The 20,669-nt window shown below is 43.7% G+C and overlaps 2 protein-coding genes across 4 annotated transcripts in view; one reads left to right on the plus strand and one right to left on the minus strand.

Annotated features, from left to right (window-relative positions):
- Positions 1–98: 98 nt before the first annotated feature.
- LOC110339225 (MICAL-like protein 2) lies at positions 99–14,212 on the minus strand. Its single transcript, XM_021222758.2, has 5 exons — positions 14,162–14,212; positions 11,706–12,442; positions 2,538–5,744; positions 2,041–2,109; positions 99–1,124 (listed from the first exon to the last, which is right to left on the minus strand). Exons 1-3 carry the CDS (start codon positions 14,210–14,212, stop codon positions 5,636–5,638), a joined length of 897 nt encoding a protein of 298 aa, XP_021078417.1. The 3' UTR covers positions 99–1,124; positions 2,041–2,109; positions 2,538–5,635.
- The window catches only part of B3galnt1 (beta-1,3-N-acetylgalactosaminyltransferase 1 (globoside blood group)), a 42,361-nt gene continuing 33,682 nt past the window's right edge, over positions 11,991–20,669 (plus strand). For 2 of the 3 annotated variants that reach the window (XM_013124972.3, XM_040752650.1), the window contains exon 1: positions 11,991–12,122. The gene's annotated coding sequence lies outside the window, so the exon portion shown is untranslated. Of the gene's footprint in view, positions 12,123–12,350; positions 12,553–20,669 lie in introns of those variants that run through there. The other variant, XM_013124973.3, reaches the window with a different exon arrangement.

The following is a 20,669-nucleotide window of genomic DNA, read 5'->3' on the forward strand; positions in this document are numbered from 1 at the left end:
CGAGGTTTCATGCATTCGAGGCAAGCATTCTACCAACCATAGCTACAGCGCAAACTCTGAAAATCCCTGACCTGAAAGAATCAAGCAACACATTTGGATAACTGGTAAATGGTGCTACTTTAATCAAATGAGGATCCACAAAAAGCATCAAAGTTTATGGAAAACTCTGCGATTGGCCCTTGCTTGTAAATCTTCAGATGGCCTGGTAAATGTCTGTAAGGGAAAATGCCCGGTCAGCCTACTTGGCTCATTGCACTTCTAAATAAGAAGCACGGTACACTGTGCTCCAGAAGTCACAAATGTGAATTGGGAAATGGCGTGAGTAGCCAGTAGCTGGCCTGCAGACAACTCTGCACTATTCAGGTCTCTTTTAATGTTCTTTCCACACAGAGACAGTGGGGGTAAAAGCACTCACTATCCAATTGGAGGTAATGTGCCAGCCAATCACAGTGGGTAGGTTTCCACAGGTAACTGCTTGCTCATGTGCGATAAAGCAGATGCTGTTCTCCAGAGCAGGTCATCTCCAGGCCCTTTAATGACACACGGGCATTGTGGTCTTGCCAGGAGATGCCCCAATAATGGTGGCAAATGTCTTCATCTACCAAATGGCAAGGATAAGAACCATCAAATCAGGTTGATTCATTAACAATCAACTGATGCCAGAGATGTGAATACATTGTGTTGATAGATTAGTGTCAGACTCATGCCAGAATCACTCCTGCAGGTATTTTGTAACGTAGAAGGAGGCAGAGGAGAGACTGAAGACACTGCCTGCAATCGCAGGGAGCAGCAGCATCCATCACTTCAGCAAGACAGGAGGCACTGCAGGAAAACGCTCCAGAGAACGAAAGATGTAGATGTTCGAGGGAGGACTGAATGTAAGGCAGCAGATCATCAATCGGGAGTACTTCCCAGCTGCTTCTAAGAATAACAAGTTGTCAAAGTTTCCACCAAGTGAAGCAAGACGGGGGTACAATGAGATTTTGGAAAAACACGTGTTGAGTAATTCAACTGAGCAAGTAGCTGCAGCATTCACTGTAGATCAGAAACTTTCTTCAGTGTGGAACATGTACTGCATAGATTCTAACTTTCTGTAACATTCTGGTTTTCATCTCCAGACAAATCTACGATTAAAACATAATCTTTTCTAGTAAGGCAATTGCTAGTTCAGAATTACAAATAAGCACACAGTTTCTAAAGTCCTGACCGTGTGTTTGGAAAATGACGAGTGTGTTTAACCATCTGACTGATGCCGTGATATTTGGAAATCAAATGTGATGTCGTGATGCATGCTTTTCTTTCTGCAATCTGTAGGTGATGGTGGTGTGTTCATTTGCTTTGCCTCTGGGAACTAAGCAACTAACATGTCTTTAAACCCACTATGGCTTAGTGAGATCCATGCATATCAATGAAATATGTTCCAAGTTGTGGCCGAATGGAAGGGCCTGGTCTTTTCTGTGTAGCTCATAATGCCATAACTGACACCTGTAAGCAGGTACTCAGATAAGTGAATGGGTGCTCAGAACTATACCAGGCCAGGTCAGCGTGGGGAAAGGGCCTAAGAACAATAGGTAGCAGTGGAATTAAAATGTGGAGATTTATGTTCAAAGTCATTTAAATCTGGCAAATCTGGCACTAAAGTCACCATCACCTCTTAAAATGTCCCTTGGTGGAACATAAGGTGGAAATCTGCCCCTTGGCTGTCTTGTGGCCATAATATTATAACTCCCCCTACTGAGAGACAGGATCTGTCTGTCTCTGGAGGGCAGAGAGATCTCATAACTTGCTTTGGTACATAGAATGTATATGTGACCTGTGTGATTCCTGTGGCTATGGCTTAAGAAGTCTAAGTGCTTCTGCCCATGGTCCACAGCCAGGCACTGGAACACCACTGGAGGACGGGAGGCTCCACTCTGCTGTTAGATGTGTGAGTGGGGTTACCTGTGCCCCTCAGCACAGCTGATTCTCCAGCTGGGGGAACTACAACCCGCTACCCGACAAATCCCTGGGACAAGTCAGGGTTTAAAGATGAAGGCTCACTTTAGCTCACAGTTTGGGGAACTGCTCCCATTGCTTTGGTGTCCAAGGCAGTAGCACATCATCATTGCACTGGGGAAGAGAAAAACCGTTCAAACCACGACTTAGAAAAAAAACCACTATTGGTACAGGCTGGGGACCAAGCCTTTAACACACATTGCAGATCCAAACCACAGCAGAAACAAAGCCTACATTTACTATCTAGTCCTTAAGACAAAACTTTCCCAACCCTTAAACCCTTGAAGCAGAATGCAACTTTGTTGAATGAGCTTAGACAACTCTTAGAATTGAGAAGTATTACGATGGTGATGAAATGATAATTTTGCCATCCTGGGGACTGAACCTGGGTCCTTATGCATGTCTGTTGTATGATGAAACTTTTCCTGGGGACATGCATAAGATGTCTTCTCAGCCCAGCTAATGATGCCACTACAGACCAAAGCACCAATACCACCAACATCCAACCTGGGAGCTCAATGAGTTTTATTGGGATTACTTACAGAAGCAGAAATCATTTAAGCATAGCTGCACCACCAAGGTCCATCCCAGCATGGATGACAGTTCACTGAAGCCAGGAACCTAGAGCACAGGCTGCAGGCAGCTCAACAGGTTGGAGAGTGTCTTTACTGGGTGACTATGGTCTACACCTCTACAGGCAGCTTGGCTGGTTTCTGCTGCCTCTAGACAGCTGGTCTGCTCTCAAGAATCTTCTTTGCCCCCTTCTCCTATCAGAGGCTTCTTTGCTGCTGAGGTTGTCTGAGAGTTTCCTTAGCAGTTCAGCTTCCTTCCATCTGAGGAGTACTCTTGGCTGTTAATGATTACTCTGGTGGGGAAGGGTCTAGTCTTTCTGGTCAGATCCAGGGATTGCCTAAAGCTAATTTGAAGTGTTTACCTTCCTATTTAAGGAACTTCCTGCAGGATGGAATGTTTCAATCTAGAAGGAAACTGTTACACAACAATGCCAGGCAAATACTCAACCATGGCTGTGGGAGAATTGTTAGTACAGGTATTTCACTGCGCCAATAAAGCCTCCCTGAATCAAAGGACAGAGCCAGCCATCGGGACATTGGGATTAGCCACAGAGTTCTTGGAGGACTGGGGAAGCTTGCTAGTGAGGACAGGAAGAGAGAAGAGGGGCCTCCTGGGACTGGTGGTTTAGGAATAAGGGGAAGAGAGAGACAGGCAATTGACTCTCCCCTGTCCTTGGATTTATCAGGTCTTTATCTCAATCTCTGACTCCCAAGCTTTTTATTGTACTGGAACAATTTACATAACAATTACATCTGGCATCCAGCACACGGAATTATTAGACCACTCCAAGGCAGTGAACCCACCACGCTGTCGCGTCTGCCTCGACCAGCAAGGAAGACGCGACTCGGGAATTCTTCTCCAAGCAGTTTATTCAGGAACCTTGAAACAGTCTTCTTCTCCTCCCCCGGGGGAAAGCCAGTCCACAGCTTATATGGCCTAGGCATAGCCAACCCCAGCACACCACTTGGCGACAGCAGATAGGTCCACATACACGGGAGCAAGCCGGGACCGGAGCCTTGACCACATAAGGAGTTGTTTACTCCAAGAGCGCTCACCGTCAGGAGGGTGGTAGGCGAAAGCCCGCACCATCTTTAATGTGCGGCACATCACAGCTGTCCACACCACGCCACCACCCGCCCCTGGTGCTGCAATAGCTGCTTGTCACCCTCTCCACGGCCTCTGCACCTGTCTTTCCACGCCCATGGCGTCTTCATCAGTCTTTCTACAGCAGCCCCAAACACTGCTGGGGTCAGCCGCCCCACCACCAGCCCGCACCTTCTCCTACTGCCACACAGGCCTCTCCCAAACACCCTCTCGGGTTCACGTTGAGGCTCTGCGTGCTTGGCACAGGGTTGAAGAATCAGGAAAGAGGACTGAGTCATTTACTAAAATTATACATGGCTCAAAAGAAGCCTTCACTGACTTTTTTTAAAATAAAGATTGACTTCAACTGTAAATAGAATAATATCAGATCTAGAAGTTAGACAAATATTAATTAAATCTCTGGCTTTTGAGACTCTACTTTCAGAATGCAAAAGGGTGGATAGGCCTTTAAAGGTAAGATCAGCATTCATAGATGAATGAATCCAAAATACAGCTCATATTAGATCTTATGCTTATGATGCTGCTTTGACAGAAGTAATTTCCAGAAATTTTTAAGAAAAATAAAAATATCAGATGCTTTCATTGTGGTAAACAAAGTCATCTGAAAAGGGACTGTAGACAAAGCATTCCAGAAAAAAATAACTTTTGTAGAGATAATCTAAACAGAAAGCCCCAGAATCTATGGCAAAGGCTAGCAGTGGAATAATGGATACAGATCAACAAGGGACAGACAAGGTGACCCTCTGCCATCAGGAAATACCCTAAGGGGCCTCCTCCAGGTCCCAATATCAAATTTGACTCAATCATTCCTTGTCAGCACCAGAGAAACCCATCCACAGAGCAATTAGAAGACTTAAAACTGTTGTTAAAACCCACACTGCTCTGGACATGATCAAGGACAGTACAATGTCTATAGATACAACAAAGGGTTCAGGACAGACCAGAAAATAAGTATTTTAGCAAATGACTATACACAATCAGAGACCAAAGATAAAATACATGTAAATGGCATTGAATTCGCGGGTTTGGTAGACACAGGTACATATGTTACAATAATTTCACCAAAATCTTGGCATCCAGATTCTCCTCTTCAGCAAGTAAATGTTCAGCTTCTTGGGAATCAAACATTATCTCAGGTAAAATAAAGTTCAACATGGGCTGAATGCAAGGGATACCAACTTCTGGAGCCCCTACATTCTGTAGTGATGCTAACAAATCAGGAAAGGCGGGTTATAAGTCAAGAAAAATAAGTGAAGAGGCTCAAAGTCAGAATTATATGCTATTCTCATGATATTATTTGATTTTCCAGAACCTCCTGATATACTGACTCTCAATATGCAGAGATTTTTTTATGTATTGAAACTGCTGAACTTCTTCCAGATGATTCAGAATTAACTTTGCTATTTATTCAAGTACAATAAATAATGAGAAATAGAAATCATCCCTCTATATAACACAAAGTAAATCCCATATGGGTCTACTAGGCCCTCTAGCACGTGGTAATGATGAAATTGATCAACTATTGGCAGTAAATGTGATTGAATCTCAGAATTTCATAAAAATACCATATCAAAAATTTCAAGATTGATATATATGTTTAAACCTTCTGTCTTGATATTAATGGTCATATGGAGTGCACTAACTTATTCTAGAATTAGGTCTTATCTAGCTTCCTCTAGGTAATTTCAGGCTTGAGTCTAGAGCAGGTAACTAGGAACTTAGTTTGTGTACCCTGAATATATTTAATAGACTGTGCTGCATATTATTGAACCATGACCATTCCTAACAGTGACCTTTGAAGTCTCCAAAAAGGCATTGGGGCTCCACAATAATGAATCTTCATGGATTATGGTAATGACACTAAGCTGACAAACACCATCCAAAGATCAACTTCAGACTACAAACTGCTCAGGACAACTTCAAGCAGGTAGCTAAGATGGTTCCATCTCGTAGACTACTCCAGTCAGGGTTTCAGATAAGCCTTACACTCTCCCATCACAAAAAAACAGGTAGCTTGTTTAGAACTTGATCTTTTCTCAATCCTTTCAGGGCTCCGAATGATGCTGTCATCCCTAGAAAACAGAAAGTAATTTAAAGAACATGATATCCACATTCACAAGAAGTTGTGTAGGTGGTATTTTGTTGTTCAATGGATATTTGTCATTTAGGGAAGTTTGTCACAAGTTGTTGTTAGTCATGGTCAAGGAGGAAACTAAGCAAAGGAAATTAGATTTAGAGATCTCATCTTGAAAAGAAAAAGGGGGGATATAGAAATGACAGGATAAAAGGGTAGATTATTGTTTAAGACATTTTTGTATATTGATGCAAATTTAAGGATACGTTTGTTATACTGTATTATATGTTTTTATATTTTGTTTAGCATATTGTACCTATGCAACTCATTTTAAATGTAATATAAAATTCTCATTCTTGAAAGCTACTTAGAAAAATAAAGAAATACAGGTTAGTAGGTTGTCATCTACAATAATAAAACTTACAGTCATGTTGGGTATTGTACTCATGGTTAACTGGAGACATATTTTAACTAGATAGATGGTGTTCAAACACTTCAGAGACCTACAGCCTATGGCATTTTAATGATTTAATAACATAACATTTTTTCATGACTAGGAGACACATCTGCTTCTGAAAACACTAATACATTCCATAGAAGATGATGGACACTGAAGAACCTTCATGTGGAGTTTGCTTTCATTTGTAGCAAAGTTAGCTAGTGTGCTAGGAAACAGTCCTTGTCACAACTGCTGACAGAATGCTGTCTAAATTGGACAAGCAGGACACAAAAGAAGGTGACTGTTGAACTTTGCCAAGACAAGGTGGGATGGTACTTCAAAATTCCTGCTTCACAGGAAAGTCTGTCAGATATTTTAGGTCCATAGGCCAAAGATGGATGCCCCAACATTGCAGAAGGCCCCTGGGATGACTGTCCAGGAAGCCAGGATTGAAGATTAGATAGGTATAGTTCCAGCTTTCCTTAGTTATGATAGAAAGTTATTAGGTGCAAAACTTTGGACTCACCAAGATGAGATAGATAACATTTTCTCGAAATTTGACAAGTACTGATGGACTGAACATTGTGAATGTATTTCTTACTTGATAGTTGTTTTATTGCATATAATTTTACTATGTTAGAGTTAAAAACCTTTCCTTTTTATTTAGACAAAAGGGGGAAATGTTGCTGGAGAATTGTTCACACAGCCATTCCACTGTGCCAATAAAGCCACCTTGACTCATAGGACAGCGTTGGTGATTAGCTGACGGGATTATCCATAAAGTTCTTAGAGGATTGAAGAGGTCTACCAGAGAGGAGAGGAAGAGAAAAGAGTGGATTTGGGGGGCTGGTGGTTCATGAAAAACGTGGAGAGAGGGTCAGTCAATTGACTTTCCACTGTTCTTGAATTTATCAGGTCTCTGTCCCAATTTCTGACTCCTAATTTTTTATCATTCCAGAACAATGTAGATAACCGTTCTGTTGTAGGGTAAAAAGGGCATTGGAAGACCACCCTGGCCCTGAGACCAGAGTCAGTGGAGCACACCTGCTCCTAACCAACCCAGGAATTGTAATTCAACCAATACCTGAGCATGAAAACACTCCAGTCCTTGAGCAAGAAATCCAACCAATCTCTGAGTTTGTCCCAAGCCCAGGAATTGAGATCCTACCAATCCAGACCCTAAAAATCTCCACCTTAGAAAGCTTCACCCCTAAGGAACCCTCTATAAGCTCTGAACCTGTTCAGGTTGGGGCTGCTATTTTTCCACCCTGGCAGAAGTAGCCACTCTCCTGAATTTCTCCTTTCAGTAAGTCGCAGTGGTGGTGCACATCTTTAACCCCAGCACTCAGAAGGCAGAGTCAGGTGGATCTCTGTGAGTTCAAGGCCAGCTTAGTCTACAAAACAAGTTCCAGGACAGGCTCAAAGCTACACAGGAGAAACCCTGCTTGGAAAAGCAAAACAAAGCATTAAATCTCTTATGTGAGTTTTATTATAGACTTTTTTTGCCAGAGTAGAGCAGAAATGTAAGTTTTCACCAGAGCAGAGCAGGAGCTAAGTAGGAACAGAGCAGAACTGTAACACTTTTTCTGGGTAAACTTTCCCTTGCTGGAGAATTGTTACACTCAGCGGAAGCTAAACAGAACTGTAACATTTCTCCTGAGCAGAGCAGATCAGAAGTTTAACAACCTCACTGAGGAAACCCTTCCCTGCTAGAGAAAAGTTGTTACACTTGCATTAGGGAAACCATTCCCAGAGCAAGGACTTTGCTAGGAGAAACCTGTCCCTGCCCAGAACAGAGCTGTAACAATTTTGTTGGGATACCTTTCCCTTCAAAGCTATAGGTATTCCTTGGTTTCTGACTGCCAGTATACTTTTCCTTTTAGAGCTGTAACACTTTAACACTTACATACAAACAACTAAGCTATATCATCAGATTAAATTCATATTTGTATAGGCAGCTAAACTTTGAGATGGATTGTTCTGAATCATAGCTGAATCCCCAGCTGTTAGATGCTATAGGAATGAGAGAGAAAGAGAGAGAGAGAGATCACATCTTAGCTTGTGAATGTCTTCTCACATTTTATTTTGAGAACTCAAATCCCCTTACCTGAAGCCCCTGAGGCTTTGCAGTCCAGAGAGTTCTGGAATTGGACACATGTACATACTAGTTATTCATGGATCATTAAAAACATTTTAGAAATAGGTGTCATTTTAAGTTTCCTAAAAGAAAGAAGTAAAAATTTAACATTCATATCCTCAATTCAACCACTGAGGTCTATTCTTTTTTCAGTATATTAATCTATCTGCAATGGAACCTGCCTACTTTGTCATTAATAGACCACTTCTCTGTGAAGTGAACTGTCAACCCAGATGGGTGAGGGATGGCTGTGATAAATGTATAGCAAGGAAGCAGCCACCTTACCCTGGATTATAATACCAATGTTTAAACTTCGTTTTGTTGTATTCCCACCCAACCCCAATTCATCTCTGTTTTCAGAAAATATCCTAATTACCACAAGTTATTTTAGGTGTGTCTATTCTTCTTTCTTCTTTTCCAGTGAAGAAAGAGCTGGTAAGAAAGAAAACTGTTGAGCCATGCAATAAAGAAATGGACTGGGTCTTGATTTTGAACAAAAAAACAATACAATCAGTTCTACACATCTGGATTTGTGTTTGTCTATGACAGTATGGTATCTGCTTTCCAAATTGTAACCCGACCCCTAACCTCATCTGGTGATTATGTCCTTGCCTAATCCTTTCACTTTGGCTCTTGGACAGTCTTATGATTCTGATCAATAGAACATGCTAAAGATTTTGCTCCATGAGTCATGTGTGTGTATCTGTGCACTCACATGATATGTGTGTATATGGAAGCCAGAAGTAGTGTTCCTCAGGCACTGTCCCCCCTTAGGTTTTGTTGTTGTTGTTGCTTTTTGAAGCAAGGTCTCTTGCTGATCTGGAGCTCACTGATTAGGTCAAACTGACTATCCAGCAGTTTCAGTGTTCTGCCAGTCTCTGCTTCCCTTGTTATGGGATTTAAAGCACTTAAGAAAAAAAGTGTAATCTGGGGATCAAACTCGGGTCTCCTTGCTTGCATAGCGCTTTTTTCAACTGAGCCATCTTCCGGGAATCATGTGATACTTTCCTACCTGTTATCTTTTAGCTTGTCGTGAACTCTTAGATTATTGGTTCTGATGAAATTCAGATCAACCATCAAAGGCAAATGTAGAATATAATCTGCTTGCACAAGTGAAAACCGCCAATAATATCCACTGATCTGGGCTGAAAGACTGGCCTCTTTGGGGAAGAAGGTTCTCAACACTACCTCTGTCTGTGGAATAGGCAATGTCTTTTGAGTGTTCCCTTGAAGGAGGGAGATTGTCATTGCTTATTACAGGAAACTTGGCAGAGCTCTTGCACAGCAGAACTTGAGAGAGTTTAAATGGATGTTTAAATTTATGTCACACTCATAAGATTCTGACATAAATCAGAGACTAGATGCTTGAAGGTAAAGATTACATAGTCTTGATTTCTCTCCATTATTGAAAATGGATAAGGGAAAGCAGACTTTATATGCCCAAGTTAATACATAAAACGTTAATATAGGAAACACCTGAATTTTGGTTGTTGGTTTTTTTGTTGTTGTTGCTGTTTTTGTTTTGTTTTGTTTTTCTAGACAGGGTTTCTCTGTGTAACAGCCCTGGCTATTCTGGAACTCACTTCATAGATCATGCTGGCCTCGAATTCACAGTGATCTGTCTGCCTCTGCCTCCTCAGTGCCGGGGTTAAAGACATGTACCACCATACCGAGCTAAGATTTTGTCAAATCTTAAAACACATGTCCCAAGACCCTGTAGAACATCACTACTTTTAGTAGAAATATTCATAAATACTCTCAGGAAGCCCAAACTACACAAAACACAGAGCAGTGGGATTTTTAATTAAAGCTAGCATTCAGCTCAATTCTGATGTATCTACTGCTGGGGTACCTGACATCACAGGTGCCAGAAAAATCTAGAGGGTTATTATGCTACATTATCTAAGTACTTGGGCTTGTTTTCAAAGTCTCATGACTGATGTCATAATTTCTTGTACTGAAAAGTCACAATAGTGGGTAGAAAGGGACAACTGATCACAAATTAGGTTTTTCAAGTAGATTTTCAGTGATATGGACCCTGTTTTGCTTGTAGAGCCACTCCTACCATATCCCTCTACCCTGATACTTCTGCAGCACTTGTGGCCAAAAGAATTACACAGTGTGTGAGTCTTACACAGTGTGTGAGTCTTACACAGTGTGTGAGTCTTACACAGTACGTGAGTCTCAAGTCACTGATTCGGCTCCTGTTCCTTTGACATTGTCTTCTATGGTTAAACAAAGCAAAATGCACTCTCAACAGCTGCTTTTCATGCTGAAGGCTGGTCACAGCTCATCTGAAGGTCCCAGCTGACAATCTTGGGAGTGTTATTGCCTTAGCTGCACGTTAGTCTTAAGCACTCTCTTTTCCTGAAGCAATTTAAAACACTGTCTTCCGAAGAATTTTCAAGATCTTCATTTGACATATTACCTGTTAACCACTAAAGAGAAATACTCCCCACCCTTGTTTATAATGGAAAAAATTGGAGATCACCTCTCTTCTGTGCTATCAGTTCTGAGACAGCTGAGATTGTGCTCAAGATATCATATTCTCCCCCTGGGAAACAATGTGCAAAGAACCATCATGCAGGAATCCTACCATCAAGACCCTGGTTTAAGAACATTCTAGAACTAAAGGTAAGTTAAAATCATGCTGGAGGGCAAAAAGAGACACTGAGCGACTTCCAAAAGTACCGCGATGAAAGGGAAATGGGCTGTGCTGCGTCGATATTCCAGAGACATTCATAGAGGCAACACTCTAACCTTTATTAGATCACCTTTCTGGCAAATCAGTGTGACTGTTTGAAAACTAGGAAAACTTGAAATGGTGTCTGTATTAGGTGACGTTATAGAATTCTAGTTTCTCAAAGGTAGTGACGCTGATGTGGTTGTGTAGAAGTCATTAGTTTAGGAAATGCAGTCTGACATAGGAAAGAGTGGGGAAGCCACTCCTGTAGATTAAGTTGTTGAATTGCTTGCCTGTATGTAGGTGCACACTGAGGGATTCTTCCCTTTGCGGTGGAGTGAGGCCAAACTGTTTACTATCTTAAAGCCATGAGGCCCAGAATGAGACTTTGTTTTCGGATGGCACTATTGCAAAGGGCCTTTTGGGCAACAACCAGGAAATTTTATTTTGGAATGGAACCACCTCCACCCAAGGTCCAGATAGCAGGGCCAGAATAGCAACACCCAGCTCTCATGACCCCTCCCTGTCTCCTTTCCTTCCCTCCTGCAGGGAGGCACCATTTGGGTGGGGATGACTCAGAGTGGGGGATAACCAAGTGTCCACAGGAGTGGATTGTTTCTAGAAGCAGTTGGGGGCGCCAGGGGTGCGGGCTGGGTGCCAGAGGCCAACTCCCCGAGCCTCCAGCACACAGGGTCCTCACCTTTCATTGTCTGCACACCTGTAAGGAGACCCGCCTTCTGAGGATGCAAGGACTCCCTCCCTGCTCAGGCCTCCTTCTTTCCCAGTGAGCCCCGGGATGAAATCCTGCTCTTTGGCTAAAGCGGTCAGGCAGCCTGTGGAGGACCGCACGTGCCCAAGAGGAGGGAGTCTTACAGCACCCGAGCCCCGAGACTGCGTCGCAGGTGGCAGCCCCCGCGGGGCGGTGGCCAACAGCGGCGGCGAGGACAGCGCTGGGCTGCGGGCTCCGGGACCGCGCGCGCTCGCGCCTGGAAGAAGTGCGTGGCGGGCGGGCGTGCGTGCGTGCGGCTGCGGGGAGCCGGACTCTGCGAGCAGGAAACGAGCTCCGGCAGCATCGGCAGCATCGGCAGCATCGGCGGGTGCCAGCAGCGCTCCCGAGGTGAGTGCGGGCCGGGCGTGCGGGGCGGAGACTCGGTGGGGCGGCGGCCGAGCGGACCTCCCGGGACAGCCTTCTCGGGACGCGGGGCCGGGCTCCCAGGCCCGAGGATCGGCTCGCTCGTCGCTCCTCCTCCCGGCGCCTCTCGTGGGCGAGCTGCCACGCCCTGGGCTCCGGCCTCCCGGGTGCTCTCGAGGCTCGGGACCAGGGACCCGGGAATCCGGGACACTTGGAGGGGCTCCAGCGCGCGTGGTCAGCCAGGCCGCCGCCACAAGGATCCATTCTGCCCAATCCTGGGCGCTGGAAGCCCGGGGGTGGCCTGACTGTCACCGTGGCCGAGGAGAAGCTGGGAATGGTGTCAGCATACTGGTGGACCCGCGGCAGGCCCGGAGGATCGCACATTCCTGGCAGGAAAGGGCCAGTAGTCCCCTGGGTAGGAGACTGCTTCATGGGCAGGGATGGCGGGGAAGATGGACCCGAGGAAGGGAATGGGAGATTTGGAAAGAGGAAGGAGAAAATTCCCAAGGATTAAGGCTCCCTCCGTAACTAATAAGAGGCCTGAGTGAACATACAAAGCATTTTAAAGAAAATCTTAGATGGGGGGAGCCTCACCTTTTCAGGCTGGAAAGGATGGTGCCAGCAGCATGCACGGACAGCCGTATTCAGTGTGTGTGACTGCAGGACGGTAAGGCAGGGTTTGGCTTTTGAGCTGAGTAGATTATATTTTTCTCATTGCCAGCCTTTGGGAAAAGCGGCTTTGTTAGAAAACGCGACTGCCAAGGAACAAATTGCCCAACCGTTTGTTTTCAGAGGTAGGACGAATGCAGTCTTCTCCCAGAATACATTTGTGTTTTAGCTGTCGCTATTGGTGCTCTCTGAAGTGTCCACACCTCATAGGGAACTTCCATTACTCTAGAGAAGGGACCTACCTGGTACTGAGAGAAGAGTGTGGTGTTTTCTCTTTCACATCCAAAGGTTTGTTGAAAATGAATGGCCAACAGGGAACTAACTGCAGCACTGAAAACAGTCCATTATCAAAACTGTTGAAATGCAATACTCGATTAGCTCCTGGGACAAGTAGAGAACAGAGAAAGGAAGAAAGCGCCAAGACCTAACCAGAAACGATGCCGATGCATAGTAACTTATCCTAAAGCAGTTTGTCAGGAACAGAACATTGGTTTTAGCTGTCATAATGTTGCTATTTTGATTTGATGCTTGTTTTTTCTTTAGAAAGATTTACATAAATTTTATGTGTGTTCTGCCTCCATGCATGTGTGTGTACCAGAGGCATGCTGGCTGCGTCCTGAGGACGGAAGTGGTACATTTCATCCCCTAGAACTGGAGTTACAGATGGGGGCGGGTCCACCACGCGCAAGTACTGGGAACTGAACTCCAGTCTCTTGTATGAGCAATAAGTGCTTGCTCTTAACCACCTGTGTCTCTCCAGCCCCAAGATACAGTGTGTTCTTACATTCCGTTGTGTACAGCAGTTCTGTTTTAACTAAAGCACAGAATACCGAAATCCCCGCTCCCACACACACATACATTTATCTAGTGTTTCATCTAATCTCAAATTCTATAAGTGGGTTTAACACATTTTTAATTTGACTTTATCCAGATTAGTTGGACATGCCCATTACGGTACCCTGTCTGGCTTTTGGGTATCTTTGATATAAGCTGCAAACTTTTGTATATTCTGGTGTCTTTCTTTACCCAGAAGGTTTGAAGAGGTACAAGATTTAAGTCTTACTAAATCACTTTGGATACTAATATATTTTCTCCAAAAGTTGAATTTTTATTAAGTACTGTTGTACTTCTGAAAAACTTGATTACTTGGCGGATCACATTCAACCTCAAGTTTAGAGTGAATTCTTCATCCCTGAGCAAATCCTTCAGCAGATGCTTTACTTTCCCTCTGGTGGGTGGGTGATGTACTTCCCCAGCCTCCAGCTCTACTCCAGCATGGTGAACGCAGAATCTCACTTCAGAGCACGCCTTTATCCTGTTTATCCCTGTGTATCAAGCAAGGAAAGTGTACTCACCTGATGCAGCTTGCTGTGTGGTAGAAACTTCCGAATGGCAAAGAGCCACATGGTACCATCTCGTGGGGAAGGTCAACTGGAGGGTCTAACAAGATGCTCTTCAATGAGCTCACCCAACAGATGCTTTTAGAATTACAATTCAGCAAGCTGTTTGGCAGCATGTCCTTTGGGGATTGTGGAAAATGATTTTGGCTTAATAGAAGTTCTATAAGCATTGACTTCTTTTTATTAGCAGGGTTCTTGCCTTGTTGTGGGTTGGAGGAAAGTGGGGGTAAAGGCATGAAGTGTGACTGGGCCTGAGGGCTGTAAAGGGTCTATGCTTCTTGAACCTCTGTGATACCAAGGAGTAAACACCAGACAGCCATGTGTCTGACCCTGAATATAGCTAACCGGGAAGTGGCCCTTTGCCTTCCTGTTGTACACACAGCTGAGGTGACAGCTCCCAGCTCCAGCTCGTCTGCCCTCCCAGAGCTGTTCCGTGTAGGGAACATACTATTGGTTAGTCTAGGAACTCTTTTTCAGTTGCATGACTCCTTTCGTCATGATGGAAAAAAGGACAGGGTAAATCTCTGTAGATATTAATAGTGCTTCTGTTTGATAGATGTACTTAGTCCTTCTGGTGCCTAGGCTCTGTATTCATAGATTCTGCCAACCGTGGGATAGAAGTACTTAGAAAAAATTGTATGTTTTAAAAGTGGACATATTGTCAATGTTGCAGCTCTGAGGGGAGAGGACTCCCCAGTGTGTGTGTTGCAGCTCTGAGGGGGAAGGGTAACCTGGCAGTCAGGAACCAAGGAATACCACAAAGTCACACCACACAATAGCCCTCACACCAGAGACTTGCTGGGAAAGACACATGAGGGCAGCTGCCTGCTCAGAGAAAAGGAAGAAAGAATAAGCAGGAAGCGGGCTTTATGGAGGGCAGGGCTTCTTAACTTGTGGTTCGCTCCTTCGGGTTGGACAACTCTTTCACAGGAGACACCTAAGACCGTTGGGAACACAGACATCTACATTACAATTCGTACCAGTAGCAAAAATACGGTTCTGAAGTAGCAATGAAAATGGCTTTGTTTTTGATGGGGTCACCACAACACATTAAGGGGGAACTACACCGAAGGCTCACAACACCAGGAAGGTGGAGAACCACTGGTAGAAGGTTTTTTGGTAGTAGCGCTTTCCAGGGTGGGGGTTGGTGGGATTTCAGGTCCTAAGCTTGGGGTGAGCACAGGGGTTAGTGGGTTTTCAAGCTCAGGGATTGGTAGGATTTGAAGCCCCAGATTTGAGCTCAGGGTTTTACTCTGTAGGCCAGGGCTGGGTCACCTGAGTCTGGAGGGGCTGTGGGTCCAGTGTTTGCAGCCTTAGAGTGTTCTGTGGGTGGAACCTGACAGAGTCCTTCAAGGGCAGGGCCTGGACATGCAGCTGCTCATTTGAGGGGCTTACACAGACATTCTTTTCTTGTCATCATTTTCTAAACAATATGCAGAACAGCTATACACATCACATTTGCATTGCAGACTCAGTGGCTAAGTGCATTGGCTGCTCTTCCAGAAGACCTAGGTTCAATTCCCAGCACTCACACAGCAGGTCACAACTGTCATTAACTCTGGTCCCAGGGAGGCCGAATGCCTTCTTCTGACCTCCACAGGCCCTCCTCACATGTAGGCATTCACATACATGTAGGCAAGACATTCCCACACATAAAATAAAAATAAAATCTCAAAACATAGAGATTTGCATATGTTATGTGCAAACCTTGCACTGTGCTTTAGAAACTCGAGTATCCTTGAGTTTTGATGTCTGTGGGGGACCGTGCTGCACCCCTTTGCCTACAGTTGTCTGTGGTTCCGTTGTTTTAATCCAAAAAGAATCAAGTAGCCAAGATAGAGACATACGTCCTGCAAAGAAAATAGCTATTGCTTAGGTTTTGTGAAAACTAAATTTTTGTTCACTCTTTGGATAGAACACAGGACGCAGAGAAGTGCTCAGGCTGTGCACTTTGAACACACTCTTGTGAGTTACAATAGTCACACACCGTAGTCTTCAAAGCTCTTCGTCAGGAGCTTCAAGCCGTGGTCTTATATCTGGGACTGTATTTGGCTACTGGCTTAGTTGTAGACTTTTGGTTTTAATATGTGTGTATGTCTGAGTGAGTGCGTGTGTATGTGTGTGTGTGTGTGTGGGTGACTTTCTTGTTTGCTCTTCACTTTTTTTTAAAGTCAGGGTTTCTCTGTGTAGCCCTGGCTGTCCTGGAACTAGCTTGGTAGACCAGGCTAGCCTTGAACTCATAGAGAGCCACCTACTTTGTCTCTCAAGTGCTGGGATTAAAGGTGTACAACATCACCACCAGGCCTTTTTTTTTAAAAGTTAAGAGTCATAATTATTGTTTGTAATTGAAGCATTGACTGGCCATTTTTAAAACATTTTTATTAATTTAATTTTTACATTGCAATCCCAGTTCACCTTCCTTCCTCTCCTCCTGCTCCCCCCATCCCGCCCCCTCCTCCCGTCTGCTCCTCAGAGAGGGTAAGGCCTGCCCTAGGAAGTCTACCAAGTCTGTCCCATCATCTCGTTGAGGCAGGACCAAGGCACCTTTCCACTCCCACACCCCTGTGTCTAGGTTGAGCAAGGTATCTCTCCATATAGAATGGGTCCACTAAGTCAGTTTGTGCATTAGAGTTAGATCTTGGACCCACTGCCAGTGGCCTCATATATTGTCCCAGTCACACCATTGTCACCTATATTAAGGGAGTCTAGTTCAGTCTCATTCAGGTTCCCTAGTTGTCAGACCTGAGTCAGTGATCTCTCAGTAGCTCAGGTCAGCTGATTCTGCGGTTTCCCCACCATGGTCTTGACTCCTTTGTTCATATTATGGCTCCTCCCTCACTTTGATTGTACTCCAGGAGCTTGGCCCATTGGTTAGTTGTGGATTTCTGCATCTGCCTCCATCTGTTTCTGGAAGATGGTTCTAGCTTCTCTAGGGTTGTGGACTGTAGGTTGGGTATCTTTTGCTTTATGTCTGGTATTGACTTATGAGTGAATACATAATATATTTGTCTTTCTGAGTCCAGGTTACCTCACTCAGGATGGTTATTTTCTAGCTCTGTCCATTTGCCTGCAAATTTTAGGATGTCATTGTTTCTTACCACTGAGTAGTACTCCGTTGTTGAGAGCATCTAGGTTGTTTCCAAGATCTGGCTATTATGAATAATGTTGCTATGAACATAGTTGAACAAATGTCCTTGTGGTGAGAATGTATCTCCTTTGGGTATATGCCCAAAAGAGGTATTACAGGGTCTTGAAGTTGGTTGATCTGTAATTTTCTGAGAAACCTCCATACTGATTTCCACAGTGGCTGTACAAGTTTTCAATCCCACCAGCAAGAGAGGAGTATTCCCCTTTCTCCACATCTTCTCCAGTATAAGCTGTCATCGGTGTTTTTGTCTTAGCCATACTGATCTATGCAAGATGGCATCTCAGAGTTTTGATTTGCAGTTCCCTGATAACTATGGATGTTGAGCATTTCCTTAAGTGTCTGTCTGCCATTTAAGATTGTTCTGTTGAGAATTCTCTGTTTAGAGCTGTACCCCATTTTTAATTGGATTATTTGGTGTTTTGGTGACTAGCTTCTTGAGTTCTTTGTATCTGTTAGATGTGGGGTTGGTGAAGATCTTTCCCCATTATGCAGGGACAGGCCTTTTGTTTTAATTAAAAATTATTGTTGTGTGTGTGAGTGTGTGGGCATACACATGTCGTGGTGTATATATGGAAGTTAGCAGAAGACTGGCAGAAGTCTGTTCTCTCCCTGTACCATGTGGCTTTATAGTAGATTGAAATCAGGCCATTATGTCTGGTTTGGTGGCAAACACCTTTGCCCACTGATCTGTCTCACCAGCCCTCATCTTATTTATTTGAGACAGAGTCCCATATGGAATCTGGAGCACACTGGTTTGGTTAGACCGATTGACCAGAAGTCCCAGAGTTCCTCTTGTCTCTTCCTCTTCAGTGCTAGGATTACAGTGCTGTTGGACCTGTATTTTCACATGGGTGCTGAGACCAAAACCAAGGTTTCCATGCTTGCACAACAAGAACTGAGCCATCTTCCCAGCCCTGCTCCCCTGAGGAAAAAAGTATCATAGTATTAAATTGTTCCTTTGTCTTAGTGGAAGCTGTGTAATTTGCACCTTTATTGGGCATCAACACAATCTGAGAGCACAAATTTAGCTCCCTGCCCTGCACAGCTATTGCTAATTTAGAGACATTTGAACTAGAGGCCTTCCCAATTTTTTGTGGATGGGTTTCACTCATGAGGTTCAGGTTAAACACGGAGTCATGATTCTTCTGCCTTACTCTGTGTTGGGGAGCAGCAATTTCAGGGGTGATCTTGTCTTCTACACTGCTGTCCTAGCCTTTAACACGAGTTAGCTCATGAGATGCTTGGATGAATTAGCGGGTGACAGATTTACAGGTGACTAAGGGACAGACAATTGATGGTTTAGCCTGATGGAGAAGATGAATGACAGAGATCTATGCCAGTCCTGGTGTAGGGCAGAGATGGAATGCTCACTGAAGCAGCTCTCTTGCCCTCTTCTGGTAGGTAGAGTTTTACCTGGCTTTCAGATGTGTATTGTTGTAACCTGCTTGATTTGAGAGCTCTTTGTTCCCATTTCTAGTCTCCTTTCCTGGCATCCTGCTCCCTTTCCACTGGCTGCTGTCGCATGTCATTCTCTGCTACCCTGAATGCAGAGGTGTACCCTCTCCGGCTCCACTGGGCCCTTTCTACCCGGGAATCTTAAGACTCGGGGACCTGGGTGTGAGATCTGACTGCCAAGCAGTCACTTTGCTTTGGGAAAATGGGCGCAGCATTTGGAGTTGAAAAGCTCCAGGTTCTAGGTCCATCTGTTTGTGGCTGTTCAGGTCTTTGAAAACTTAGTGTTGCAAAATGTTACTTTATAAATTGCCATGGGAAATACAAGCAGGGCCAGATGGTTTCAGTGCAGAATTGTACCAGAAATTCAAATAAGAGCTAAGACCAATACTCCTCAAATTGTGCCACACAACAGAAGCAGAAGGTTCATTGCCAAGTTGTTTTTATGAGGCTACAATTACCTTGGTACCCAAGACACACAAAGTCACAACTAAGAAGGAGAACTACAGACCAATATCGCTCATGAACATTGATGCAAAAATAATCAAAAAGAAATACTGGCAAATTGAATCCAAGAACACATCAGAAAAATCATCCACCGTGATCAAGTAGGCTTCATTGCGGGGATGAAGGGATGATTCAACATATGAAAATCTGCTAATGTAATCCACCATATAAACAAACTGAAAAAGAAAAACCATATGATTATCTCACTAGATGCTGAAAAAGCCTTTGACAAAATCCAATACCCCTTGATGATAAAGGTCTTGGAGAGATCAGTGATAACAAGAACATACCTGAATATAATAAAAGCAATATACAGAAAGCCAACATCAAATTAAATGGAGAGAGACTCAATGTTATTCTTCTAAAATCAGGAACAAGACAAGGCTGTCCACTCTCTCCATATCTCTTCAGTATTGTACTTGAAATTCTAACTAGAGCAATAAGACAACAAAAGGAGATCAAGGGGATACAAATTGGAAAGGAAGAAGTCAAACTTTCACTATTGACTGATATGATAGTTTACATAAGTGACCCAAAAAATTCCATTAAGGAACTACTACAGCTGATAGACACCTTCAGCAAAGTGACTGGATACAAGATTAACTAAACAAATCAACAAAAATCAGTAGTCCTCCTATATATAGATAGTAAATGGACTGAGAAAGAAATCAGAGAGACATCACCCTTCACAATAGCCACAAACAACATAAAATATCCAACCAAACAAGTGAAAGACCTATATAACAAGAACTTTGAGTCTTTAAAGAAAGAAATTAAAGAAGATACTAGAAAATAGAAAGATCTCCCATGCTCTTGGATAGGTAGGATCAACATAGTAAAAATGGCAATCTTATCAACAGCAATCTACAGATTCAATGCAATCCCCATCAAAATTCCAGCACAATTCTTCACAGACCTTGAAAGAACAATAATCAACTTTATATGGAAAAACGAAAGACCTAGGACAGCTAAAACAACCTTATACAATAAAGGAACTTCAGGAGGCATCACCATCCCTGACTTCAAGTTCTACTACAGAGCTATAGTCCTGAAAACAGCTTGGTGTTGGCACAAAAACAGACAGGTAGGCCAATGGAATCTAATCAAAGACCCTGATATTAATTCACACACCTATGAACACCTGTTTTTTTGACAAAGAAGCTAAAATTATACAGTGGAGAAAAGAAAGGATCTTCAACAAATGGTGCTGGTGTAACTGGATACTGGCATGTAGAAGACTGTGGATAGATCCATATCTATCACCGTGCACAAAACTTAGGTTCAAATGAATCAAGGACTTCAACATCAATTCAGCTACACTGAACCTCTTAGAAGAGAAACTGAGAAGTGTCCTTG

This window comes from Mesocricetus auratus, unplaced genomic scaffold, assembly GCF_017639785.1.
Source record: "Mesocricetus auratus isolate SY011 unplaced genomic scaffold, BCM_Maur_2.0 Super-Scaffold_100009, whole genome shotgun sequence".
NCBI classification, from domain to species: Eukaryota; Metazoa; Chordata; class Mammalia; order Rodentia; family Cricetidae; genus Mesocricetus; species Mesocricetus auratus.

Excerpts from the sequence above, each read along its gene's own strand:
- LOC110339225 (XM_021222758.2), bottom strand. The coding sequence starts at position 14,212 with ATGTGGCTCTTTGCCATTCGGAAGTTTCTACCACACAGCAAGCTGCAT. Across the intron at positions 12,443-14,161 it reads CACACAGCAAGCTGCATCAG|TCAGGCCACCCCCGGGCTTC; the intron begins GTGAGTACACTT and ends CCACGGTGACAG. Across the intron at positions 5,745-11,705 it reads AGGTGTGCAGACAATGAAAG|GGATGACAGCATCATTCGGA; the intron begins GTGAGGACCCTG and ends TCTGTTTTCTAG.